General features: G+C 45.4%; 1 protein-coding gene across 2 annotated transcripts in view; it reads right to left on the bottom strand.

Annotated features, from left to right (window-relative positions):
* LOC119445284 (putative phosphoenolpyruvate synthase) overlaps positions 1 to 9,617 on the bottom strand; it is a 155,887-nt gene extending 146,270 nt beyond the window's left edge. The window contains exon 1 of one of the 2 annotated variants that reach the window (XM_037709597.2): positions 9,188 to 9,617. In XM_037709597.2, the coding sequence (XP_037565525.1) occupies positions 9,188 to 9,305 (118 nt within the window). In that variant the 5' untranslated portion in view covers positions 9,306 to 9,617. The remainder of the gene's footprint in view (positions 1 to 9,187) is intronic. The other variant, XM_049663190.1, reaches the window with a different exon arrangement.
* Between the last annotated feature and the right edge of the window lie 2,907 nt (positions 9,618 to 12,524).

Raw genomic sequence — 12,524 nt, 5'->3', positions numbered from 1 at the left:
CCCATGAACATAACGAGATCAAAAGGTACACCATCTTCGTTGTCAACGCTGAGATAACGGATACAATGAGGAGTAAATGACAACTCTTTTTTCAGAGTTCTCTGCAAGATGGGCCAGACGAACACCCCACTCCAGCAATCTAAAAACACCTGTTTTTGTTTTGCAAAACAAACACTGAATAAATAATTAGAGCATCGGGCTGCAGGGAGAGGGTGCCAGGGTTTGTTCCCATTATCGGGCACGTAATTAATTATTTTTAATTTTTATGAGCTATCTGGCAAGAGATAAGCATCACAGAGCCTGCAACTACGGCCAGGAAGGACCGTGAGGATTCGCCAAGAAAGCGTCGCTTTTTGCAGCCCTGCACAAGGTTCTCGCTCCTTGGTTTGCCTCTCGGTGGCTCCTCGTGACACCAGCATCACGATCCGACTGCGCCACGGTTGCCATCCACCACTCTGCAACTCCCGATGCTGCCAGAAGATATATACTACTTGATTTATACGGGGAACGAGTTGTCAGAATGACGTCACTTTTGAGATATTCGGTGTCGAACTTGCGATAAAAATGAATTGTTTCATTTGCCAAAGCGTTGTTTATCTATGCAAGGACAGAAGCAACTGGAGCGCCAGCACACTGCGCGCGCACCTTGGAACTGAATTTCTCGAAACCGGCGTTATCCTTAGTACTCGTTTAAATATCAAAACCTTTGCAACGTCACCGGCTACAATTCGTTACATGGAAATAATTGAGCAAGGTAATTAGGTAAATACATACGGAAATTGTGTTATTGACTTAATTGTATATTTTGATTTTTCGTCCACGTAATGTGCACCTCTTCGAGTAATTCAGCTCATGGATTACAATTGGGCTTTCTGCGGCAGGCGACTTGTCAAAAAAATTCTGTGTTATCTAAACTAGCACATGGCATGTAATGAGTGTGCATAGTTTCATGCCTAATTACAGCATTCACAGTGAATAATTATGTAAGTGCTCTAAAGCATGTTACATCCACGAAAACAATATTTCGCGGTGTCCTTGGAAAAGTGAACGTGACACCAAGTTCACGCCTGATGGAAATGAGGCGCATGTGAGGTGTAATGACACGGACGAAGTTTAAACTTTGCGGGTTAATTACTGATTGTTCAGATAGTTAATACATGTTTTTTTCTTTGTTATTTTCAGGCATAATAAGGAAGGCGTGCCAAGTTATGCCAGGGTCCTCGCTGAAGTAGTCGTGGCACCTGTCTAAACTTGGGGCAGTTTTAAACTATAGGAATATTTAGATTATTTCGAATATATAGCTCAATGAAATGCTCCAGAGCGTTACAAGTCTGACATACAAACCTTGTAGCATATTTGCCTGCTGACCTGGAAGAACTGTAACTGACAACGAGTTCAAATATAGCGATTATTGGCGGCACATTACGGCTGATGTACATGCAAAATTTAAAATGTGACTGTTATTTACAGCTTTCCGCAGTAATATATTACTTGAAAGCGTTATATGCAGCGCTTATAGTCAGTGTTTCTCACTGTCCTGAGAGAGGCGAGTACTGTACCGAGTTCGCAGTCAGTGGAAATAGAACACAGGTTAGGCGTTTTGTGCAGCCCGCGCTTAAATTTTGTTGGTTAATTAGCATATTTGTTGGTAATTATGAGGTACCAAATTTCACCATATTTTGAGTCGTTATATGATGAACGTAAAATTTATCCCCCCTTTCCTCGAAGAACTTTCAGTGGGACCGACTGAAAGAGGTAATATTTTAGGAGTGATCTGGGGCGAAGAATGGAAAGGATGTAGAATTATTACGTCCTTTGCAGTATATTACTAATTGCACCACTCAAAAAGCTATACACATGTTACACGCATGTGAACAAAATGTGACACCCAGGTTATATTTGCACAAAATGGAGGTCATGTCAGTCGTATGCGGGTAAAGCTTTAGGGTGTGTCGCTTTATTCGTGGTATCGAAAATTATTAGTACAACTACTCTACAGGAAAGGACTTTGTTATAAATTGCAATGTGATTATGTAAAATCACACAAATCCGCTGCGTATGTAATAATGTTTTAAACAATAGCAGTTGGTAACACATAGTGCCCGTCACTTAGACAAAATTGTGATACCTGGCACGAGTGAATTTCTATAGAATAAAAAATAAACCTCTGGCATTGCAAGAAAGCAAGAAAAGCGGTGAATGACTCAACTTTTGCCGGTAATCATTTGTCGCAACCACAACTTGGGCAAACCCGCTGTGAACAATTATATTCTACGAAACATTCAGCTGCTGAAGATACAGTTATCGCACCCTATATTGGTGAGCAAAGGTGACCAAAGATCCGGGTAGGGGAGTGATTGCACGCTGCAGTATCTAAGGTTCAATTGCCGCAGCGAACCATCAGGTGCATAGCGTTGTGTTGATGGAAGGATGAAGTATTCACGGGGCACTACGGACTAATCTCGTACTACTCAGTCTCCACAGCCCTGCCGGAGATAAGAGCATTGAGATATCGCGTAGCTTATCACAGTGCTGGCTGTGAAGCACCATGGCGGCCTCCATGACGTCAGTGCGTGCATATTTTTCACGCTTATACGTTTCCCTCTGTTTTATGCGCCTCTTACTCGCGTGTTGCTTTTGTTCGCGTATTGCATCAGGCGCGGTCGCACGGACTTGGACGGCAGGCTAGCAGTGTTTGTTCACTGTGGAGTATGACGTAATCAGGTTACGTTCTCGTTGATTGTTTGAAATAGCAATGTCCGAGATTTCTAAGGGCGAGACATACTTAGGCCTTGTTGTTGGGCTAGCTGGTTCATACTTCTAGGGGTGGAAAAGGCTTGAAAAGTGTAAGGTCATTTGCCTAATTGTTTTTCCGTCTTTTGCACCACAATACAGAATCAAGTGCCATAAATGAAGAGAAAAATACAATAAAATATCACGATATCTTGTCTGGTTCTTCTCTTGTGTCATTTTTTTTTTTTTCGCCTGGCAAAATAGACTGACGAGCCCAACTGTCGTCTTTAACAGTCGGCTGTTAAAGTGCACCAACTCGAAGTTGCTAGTGCCGCGAAGACAGGTGTGAGAAGGAGGAGGAGGACACGAAAAGTTTTGTTTGAACTTGCAGCTGCTTTCGGTGCTAACATAGGTGCTAACCGCCTCGTACGCCGCTTGTAGAGGCGCCGCATTGGAGGTCACCTCGCGGCTGCTTTCCGCAGAACGTTCAGGAACGCCCGCGTGGCTGGCCGCCTCTCAATGCAGGAAAAGCTCTTGATCGCGGCAGGATTTTTTTGGTCCGTGCAGAGTATAATATAACGTTTGTGTGGTTTAGCGACAACGAGCCCGCACAACATTTTTAAGCAGTTTAAAGAGTCGCAAATTACACATGCGAAAGCTACATTCTCTCAGCAGCTGCCGCCGTCACAATCTGCTCACAACACAACGTACGCAACGGCTCAAGAGACCTGGCTATGGCCTAGAGCTCATTATGTACTTCCCCAATGCGCTAAGTGCTTGATAAATGTATTCATTTAATGCTAAGAATTCTTCGTTTATGCGCCCGGAAGTGTCAGTGGCCTGTTTTACCTTGTACTCTGCTGGACGATAGAACTCGCCCAGTTCTTGGGAAATTGTAACAACTATCTACGGCCTGCTTGTTGTATTACGAAAGAAAAAAGGAGAACGGGAATTGAAGCAAAGGAGCAACAAATACAAACAAACACCAAAAAATTACAAAAAACACCATCCACTAATACCAAGCCGACTTTGTCACATTGTCAATTAGCTGCGTTACACATGGTAATAAAACGGAAAAAAGAGGCTGCAAAATTTCTTCCAGATTAGGGCGTGAGGAAATCATTTTCTTTTGCACGAAGGGAAACAGACGGCCTGCTTACGCACATACTTCCCATGCGCACAATCTCGGCGGCTTCGATAATCTCCCACGTCATTTGGCCGCCATCATTGCTCCCATTTGTGCAGTTCTCAAAGATTAGGGGACATCCGCAATCTCTATACTGAATCCCAAGGTGTAAGGCGACTGCTCTTGAAATATTACAGTCATGCTCCCTCAATGCACCCGGCGAACTTCTTTCTAAGTTGTTTTTCACAGCCTTGTTTCTCTGTGGCACCTAGATATCGCTTCGTGCACATCCTCAGAAATTTTGGCGGGGCCGAAAAAAAAAACACTTTTACACTCCACCGTTTACCAATTCTATTTACACGGTGCGCGATCGAATGAATCTACGGCATTGCCACTATTTTATCACGCCTGCGTTCGCCGCAGGGCTTCTATCGAGATTCTGTTGACTGGTTCGGATTTCCTTTAGCGTGCTAAATGTATAAACCCTGCTAGCTACCCTGATAGAAACTAGTCATGTACCGAAAAAACTGTCTTCAAGGTAGTGTGACTTACTTGACAAAGTACCACGGCACCTCATCCTGTAGTTGTTTGAGAGCGTAACATTTCTCGGGGCGAACGATATAATGCGTAGCTTATTGCTTGCACTCGAAGTTCATAAACAAGGAATCTGTAACTACTAGGTGGCACGAAATGCAAGTAGTATTGACGACTGTGACTCTTCATAATGACGCTATAATAATGTTGCCAGAAACTAACAAGCATTCCTTGATTGTATTGTTCGGTGCATATTTGTGTGGCGAAACAGCTCGTCAGGGCAGTACAACAGCAGAAAATGTCAGCGTTCACGTGGATTCCACTGTGGCCTTGCTTTTAGGCAACGTCTCTTTCTTCACATGTCAAGAAAACATGCTTGCAAGGGGTGCCTTTTCATTCAGGAGACATTTAGCAGATCCGTTAAATTTCGGAGCATTAAGAAAATACAGTGACAAAGCGCAGCCGCTGTCACTTTACCCGACAAAAACGGCAAGAGGCATTGCACGTTTCAGAGTATACTAGCCGGCAGATCGGGCGAACAGCGCGGTGCATAGTCTACGCAGTGAAATAGTACTCTCATATGCTTTTATAGATGTAAATTTTACGCGGTGAGCTCCCACCTGGCAAACTTGGATGCGAGAAATTCTACAATGTAAGCAAATGTGGAAATACTTTTGCGCCGCCTGATAGCTTTCCAAATAAAAAGAATTTCACACTTACAACTTATTGGTTTATGGAAACGGGGTAGACCAACAATTTTTTCAAATAACGCCAAACCATCAATCGGTATTGCCGCAGGAGGCACATACAATTGTGCACATGCAACGTTGCCGACTGATGAAAAATAATGTCCCGTAATGTTACGTCAGCCAACGAGCACCTTGAACCTTTGTTGAGCAATACGCCATAGCGATCGAAGTGATGGCACGTGAACAATAAATGATAAGAGCGCGCAACTGGGGACAACCGACGAGAAGAATACACGATAAGGCGGCACGCGAGGATACGCTTTGAGTAGTGGACACAAACACACGCGCTCTCTGATAAGGAGGCTCTCGACGACCAGTTTTTCGCGGGATTGTGACGGCCATGCTACAGAATACTGAGGAATCTGTCGTAACTGTTGCAGAGTAATGAAATAAAACCCTATAGGGGGGAAATTATAGCTTGGAGCCAACTCCTACTTGCCTATTCAAAAATGAAAAAAGAAATGCTATCATCAGACAACCACGATGACAATTTCGATATCAACTATTCGAAGGAGGACTTTCTTTAAGGCCTCCTAGTTTTAAGACTATTTACCGAAAATTTATAACCTTTAAAAAAACTGAAAGCGCATTATGTACAAATGCGTTACGCACCACCAAAAACAGATTTCACATGTCTCTCAATTGTATCTCTTAGAGCATACAAACGGACAATTACGATACATGAGTTAACAATTTACGTCAAACGGTTATATTCTTTACGAGTGCTTCGCGAAAGCCAGACTCTCAAATGAAAAGCACATATTTCTGAACATTGTATCACACATACATTTTGTTCATTTCAATAGGTGCGCTCCGCACCATTGTGAAATCCTTTTTCTGCATTTCCGAGTGAAGAGTTGGCTGACGAGTCAGTTTCTTAAGTCTTGCAATTTTCAACAATCTTTCTAGAAAAATGGGCGGCGTAAATAAACATCTGCATCGAAGCATTGGCGTATTCCTTTTTTTGCGCATAATAAACGTCATCAAGGTCGGTGTAGTGAACACATAGCAAGATGATTGGTCCATTATGTTATTTATATATAGTTGCCCTTGAAGCAAACATCGGGTTTAAGCAATGGCTCAGTGTTTTGCAGTGGTATTCGAGGTTCAATAATGCAACTTGGTTGCCAGTCTTGCACATGTGAAGCCGTCATCATTGACAACCATCGTGGATCCGTGGAGAACGGTAAAAAAGCAGGACGAAAAGCAGACGAGGATTTTACTTCGCATTAAGTGTACTATAATAAAGAACCGAGGGGAAGAAAAGGCACCAGACGTTGAAAGACATACGCTGCAATGAAGAGAAAGAAATACACATTATTTTCGGAAGAAATTAAGGTAAACAGGTGTCCACTGACAAGGAAAAAGAAGAGAAAAGGGAGAACGGTTCGTCGCGTTGTTTCGGACGTCAGTGTTCGCGCTGAAAAAGTGGCGAAATCATCCCTAAGAGAAAACTACGCTTCTATCTGTTGTGGCACCTGAGTAAACGATATGGGCATCTAATCTCACTTCCTTTCTGTCTGTGTAGCAGGCAAATGTTCAGACACGGTCACTTCATCCAAACAAGAACGGCCCTTGAGCAATACTTTGTCTTTGCGGTGGAAGCAGACTGATACCAACTGAGGTAAAAATCTAGGCATTGTCAATGGAGCTTGGATGGCTGTGTGTAAACACCGCATTTTGAATCTGTACGCCTGTTTTACTCTATTGAACGAAAGCCCACGGTACACGTGTGGTGAAAGTTACCAAGCCATGCACCCAAGTAATGAGTCGTTATACATGTGAGGAGAACAGTATTTACCCAAGCCGCGTATCCAAGTACCAAGCCATGGACCCAAATAATGAGTCATGATCAACTGTGAAGGGAGCAGTATTTTTTTAAATCGGCGACAGCTCGTGATGCATGAGTTTAAATATATCAACTTGATGCATAACAAATTAATAGGTCTTCCTGGGGAATAATTAGTTTCACTGAAGGCTTGAATGGAGGGCATGCGTGTTTAGCCCCAACGGGCGTTTGAAAAAGTTAGGTGTTCCCTTTTTTAGCGATGAGGACTACCTCCACAGTGGGTATGTATTTTTCCCACACCGAAAAAAAATAATCCCGATCCGACGCACATTTGGGAGTACATGCGAAGTGAAGCTTCCGTGAAACGGGTAATCAAATGGTATAAATTTGCCGATTTAAACATTTATTGACGACTGCTGCCTACGGGCAACATACCAGAAAGAATTGTTAATGACTTTCGGTCTTGAGTACGAAGTTTCTGGATAAATATCATCGGACAACACTGAATGACAGGCACCAAGTGTCATTTGTTTGTTTAGAGCAGGAACACTGAGCGAGGAAGAAGTTTGGCACGCGACTCACTGTCTTTTGAAAACAAGGTGAAAGGAGACAGGCTGATGCAAGGTATCCAGCTGCAGTGGCGTCACACATGTGGTGTAAAGCAAATGAAATGCACACCTATGGTTCACATAAGACGGGAGAGGTCTATACAAATTGAAAACGAAGCCTTAAGTGGCTTGAGGTGAAACCCACAACACTTTTTATGCTCGAGGTTTCCTCGCAGTTGCTGAATAAGATTCGTCAAAATATTTTTTTTCTTTGATTATGCCTATTCTCGGTGTGTTTTGTACAATTACCTAGAAATGTTTTTTTTCTAGTATTTATATGTGCCGTTATTTACGGGTTAATTCTTGTGTCACTGGCGTAAAGGAAACTGGCGCGTGCGCATATGCCGTCTCGCACTCGTGCTACGTAATGTGACAAGCACATGAGCTCCGCCATCTTGGGCTGTTGCACAAACAATTTCTAAGTTTTATGAGAAGCGAAGTCATGTAACATGGTCATGAAACGCTGAACGCATTTGTACAACTATTTTCATGCTTGCGAATCGACTGTAGTAACGTACGATTCGTCGTTAAAGGCGGTAAACAGCAGCGTTAGCCGCCCAAGATGGTGGCACCTAAACACTCCCGTAAAATAGTTTATACGTGCGATGGTGGCCTAATGGTTGGAGCATGGGGCTGCTGTGCTAGGGAACCGAGGTTTGATCGGGCCACCCCCCCGGCATGTAATTCAACTTTTTTTTTAGTATTTGCTAGTCGGCAAAACAGCAGCTGCCCCGGTCAGGAATGTCCGGGAAGATTAGCAAAGAAAGCTTGGCATTAAAGATGAGTGAGAGCCAAATGCGAATGATTATACGGGGTGTCCCACGTAAGTTCAGCCGTACTTTAAGAATGTGTATTTGCCACGTAGCTGAACAGAACTAAGGTAATCTTCTTTGCCGCCGCTCGGAGATACTCAGATTATTTTTTATTTCGCCTAATTACGTAATTGGTCTTCATTGAATAATCAATCAACTTCTCAAATATTATAAATAGATGAAAGCTGTCAATGAGAACACTATAGAGCAACATGAAAAATCGCGCGCCGATTTTGCGTGTATTCGCGGCCTTCCTTCACGCTCGGAAAAACACTTTTAGGTAGCACGTACTGAGCTACACAAAGCTGTATCGGGAGTTTTTCTTGTTGGTCCACAGTTTTCTCATTGACAATTGTTATTTAATTCTAATAATTGAGAAGTTGATTAATTATTAGGACTAATTTCGTAATTAGGCGAAATAAAATATTATCTGAGTATCTCCATGCGACGGCAAATAACGTTAACTTTGTTCTGTTCCGCTACGCGGCATTTTTGCGTATTTGCATATGTTGCATATTTTTAAAGTTTGGCTAAAGTTACGTGGGAGACCCTTTATATAGAAAAGGCAAAGAAAAGCATTCAGCCTTGACTGAAAAAGAGCTTAGTGCACTCCACTAGAATGAACGATGAGTACGTTCGGTAGGTATGCAAGTGGAGAATGACGCAATTCGTCATCGACATTACTGCGCTAAATCCAGTACAGGGGCTAATAATGCTTAAAAATATGCGCATAGTTAACGACCTCTACCCTTCTCTATACCAGATAGAGAGAAAACAGCAGGGCTTTCTTCCACAGCAAAACGCCCAGCATTACGCGTTCGTCAGCCGTGGCTCACCTCCGGGTCCGGGAGTCCAGAAACGGGACAAGTGCAACAGCAACGACGAAAACCACAGCCGCCGGAACCACAGCACTGTTCCCAGGAACACGACAACCAGTGTCGTCAGAACAATCATGGTCTCCTCACGCCCAGTACAGTCTCAAACGAAGATTCGCTCACTGCTCAACAGAAAGCTCTGGCCTCTGGCGGTGATCGAAGAACAATGATCGGCAAACAGGACTCGGCCGCGACCCTTCCTCGCGCCTCGATCGTTTATCTAACGGGCGCGTGGCCACACTCGAACCAATGTTTGCCCTCGGCGGCCGACAGCGCAGGGCACAGGAAGCACCCGTGGGCGGGAAGCGGCGTCGTCGTTGCGGAGAGAGGTGACACGCGACAGTGTCGACCCCCGGAACAGCGATTTCACGAACGCACGGCGATGCCCCGCCGACAGTCCGAGCCATTCTAAAGCGACAGTTGGTCGTCGCTTTCTCGCTCCTCTGTGAGGAGCTGCCCGCCAAGGGCGTTGTTGGCGTCTTAATGGAAGAGACCTTGATGCGGTTACGAAGGAAAGGGTGGTTGCATGCGCATGGCTTGCGAAACTGCTCGTGCCGCAGAGGCAACTCTAAGCGCGGAGATTGACAGTCGTTGGTGTCCAGCCAACCGCAGTAGGCACCGCTGCACCCCTCTTAATTGTTGTCGGAATCAGAGACAGGTGCGTCGGAAGCGCTTTCTCTGCTATACGCGGTTGTTTTCTATCGTAACCGAATTGTTAAATATCGCCGGTGTCATATAGGAGAATATTCATTCCTGAACTAGATTACTATCAAAGGCGGACATAATTTGGAAGAGAAATTGAAATGAATATTTCGAAATTTTATCAATTAGCTTGTAAAGTAATTGCTTCAAGGCACATTTTGCACTTTAAAAATTGCAGCTGGTGACTTCGACAGTTATGTCCACTTTGGACGAATTCTGAGGATTACACCAGTCTCAAGGTACGCGTTCCCATAGTTTGCGATGGAGTGCAGTGGTGTTCAAGTCATTTTTGAGCAGCACTGCATAAAAAGGCGTATTGTTGAAATAAAAAAAGTATGTAGTACAAATATGCAGTTTTACCGCATGTTCGACAACACTTACCTCAAACTGGTGCTAGCTTTAAAATTGTTTCTACGAATGTGCCTCGCAAAGTCACCTGCTTCAAATCACGCATTGCAATATGTGCACTGAACTAATTAGTAATTAGGAAAGTTTAAATTTTTACGGAAATTGTGTTAAATAGTCAATTATATATTTTGATTTTCAGTGTAAGTAATGTCCGTTTACCGAGTAATCCTGCCCAATGAGTAGATTTGTGCTATATGCATAGGACATTTCTAAGAATCCTGTTAACTATTAAAAAAAGCCGCAGTTTTGCCCGAAAGGCGTAGCCTTGATTGCGAAAGCAAATTAGTAGAGAGCTATACCAAACAAGGATAGTAGTTTAATGGGCAGTATAAACTTGTAAACATTCGCCTACTAACTAAATAGACAAGCACGGTGTCACGCGCGATCAGGTATAAACATGAACGCATCTCGCTCGATGACTGTGGAAACTCGCTATAAGAACGCCGGAGTGAAAAAGCGCGCCAGCAGCAGCGGGCAAATTGACTGTCGCACTGTCTCTCGTCTCGCTTCAACGCGAACTGAACGTGGAAAGCACAGCGCATACGAAGCTACCGGCACTCGGCACATGCACTGTGTCTCCATCGCAGATCGCTTTGAAGATGAGGCCCGAAGATGAAGCCGCGAGCGAATTCACCTTCGTGCCGCCTCTCGCTTCAAAGCGAACTAAACGTCGAAAACACGGCGCATACGAAGTTACCGGCTCTAGTTGAACATAGGTGACGTCGCAAATCGCTTTGAAGAGGAGGCGGGCGCGCGCGCCTCTTTCCACGTCGCAGATCGCTTTCGAGTTACGACACCCACGCGGCCGCCGCCGGAGCAAGACGAGCCCCCCCCCCCCCCCCCTCCCACCGCTCCACTGCCTGACGCCACGGTGCTCACCGTGGCCTGACGCGCGAGAGAAGCAGGGCGCTTCCGCCCCGCCTTTTCCCTCGCGCGCTCGAGATTGAGCAGCAAGTGTCGCCTGACCCTCGCACACACAGCGTACCGCCGGCACGCTGCGACGATTTTAGCGTGTTTGGACTTTATACGGAACCTCACAACGACGTCCACGACCACGGCAGAAATTCGCTTGGAGTGTCCATATAATTGCTATCGCAATATAATATATCCGCTCATCTCATTATACATTGTCTCACTGATGCCTGATCCTTGGATTATTACGACCTTAGTGAGTGGTTTCTATCTTGGCGTGCACAATCTGTTAGTGCGATAAGTCATCACCGCGAGTGAGCTTGTGCACACAACGCGCCTCCATTTTCCCGCAAGCAAGGTGAACAGATATCACCTCTGCTTATCGTTCAAGCACTCATCACGTTCACACTCACTTCCACTCACAACCACTCACTCATGTTCACACTCACCTGCACTCACACTCACGTTCACACTCACCTCTACACACCCAGAAGCACTCACCCCGTTCACACTCACAGCACTCAGTCACGTTCACACTCAGCTCCACTCACACAGCACTCAGTCACGTTCACACTCATCTCCACTCACACTCACAGGCGCTCACCACGTTCACACTCACTTCCACTCACACTCATTGGATCTCAGCTCCACTCACTGGCACTCACGTCCACTCACACTCACTGGCACTCACCTCCACTCACTCACACTCACTGGCACTCACTCACACTCACCACCACTCACACTCACCGGCACTCACTCGCACTCACACTCACCGGCACTCACTCGCACTCACACTCACCGGCACTCACTCGCACTCACACTCACTGGCACTCACTCTCACTGGCACTCACACTCACTGGCACTCACACTCACTGGCACTCGCACTCACACTCACTGGCACTCACACTCACTGGCACTCACACTCACTGGCACTCACACTCACTGGCACTCACACTCACTGGCCATCACCTCCACCACCACTCACACTCACACTCACTGGCACTCACTCTCACTCGCACTCCCACTCACTGGCACTCACTCGCACTCACACTCACCTGCACTCACACTCAGTGGCACTCACTCGCACTTGCACTCACGCCTTTGAAATGAGTGCGAGTGAGTGTGAGTGAGTGCACTCATGAGTGAGTGCGCCGACCTATGCTTTCAAGGTATGTATGGCGGCCACGCTGTGAGCAGCAGCCGACGGAGAAGAACGCATCCACCCTCCTCCCTCTCCGTCGCCTCGTCCCCTTACCTCACGTGCGAAGGGGAGGAG

This window comes from Dermacentor silvarum, chromosome 3 (genome assembly GCF_013339745.2).
Source record: "Dermacentor silvarum isolate Dsil-2018 chromosome 3, BIME_Dsil_1.4, whole genome shotgun sequence".
NCBI classification, from domain to species: Eukaryota; Metazoa; Arthropoda; class Arachnida; order Ixodida; family Ixodidae; genus Dermacentor; species Dermacentor silvarum.
This window is presented reverse-complemented; position numbering and strand designations above follow the sequence as displayed.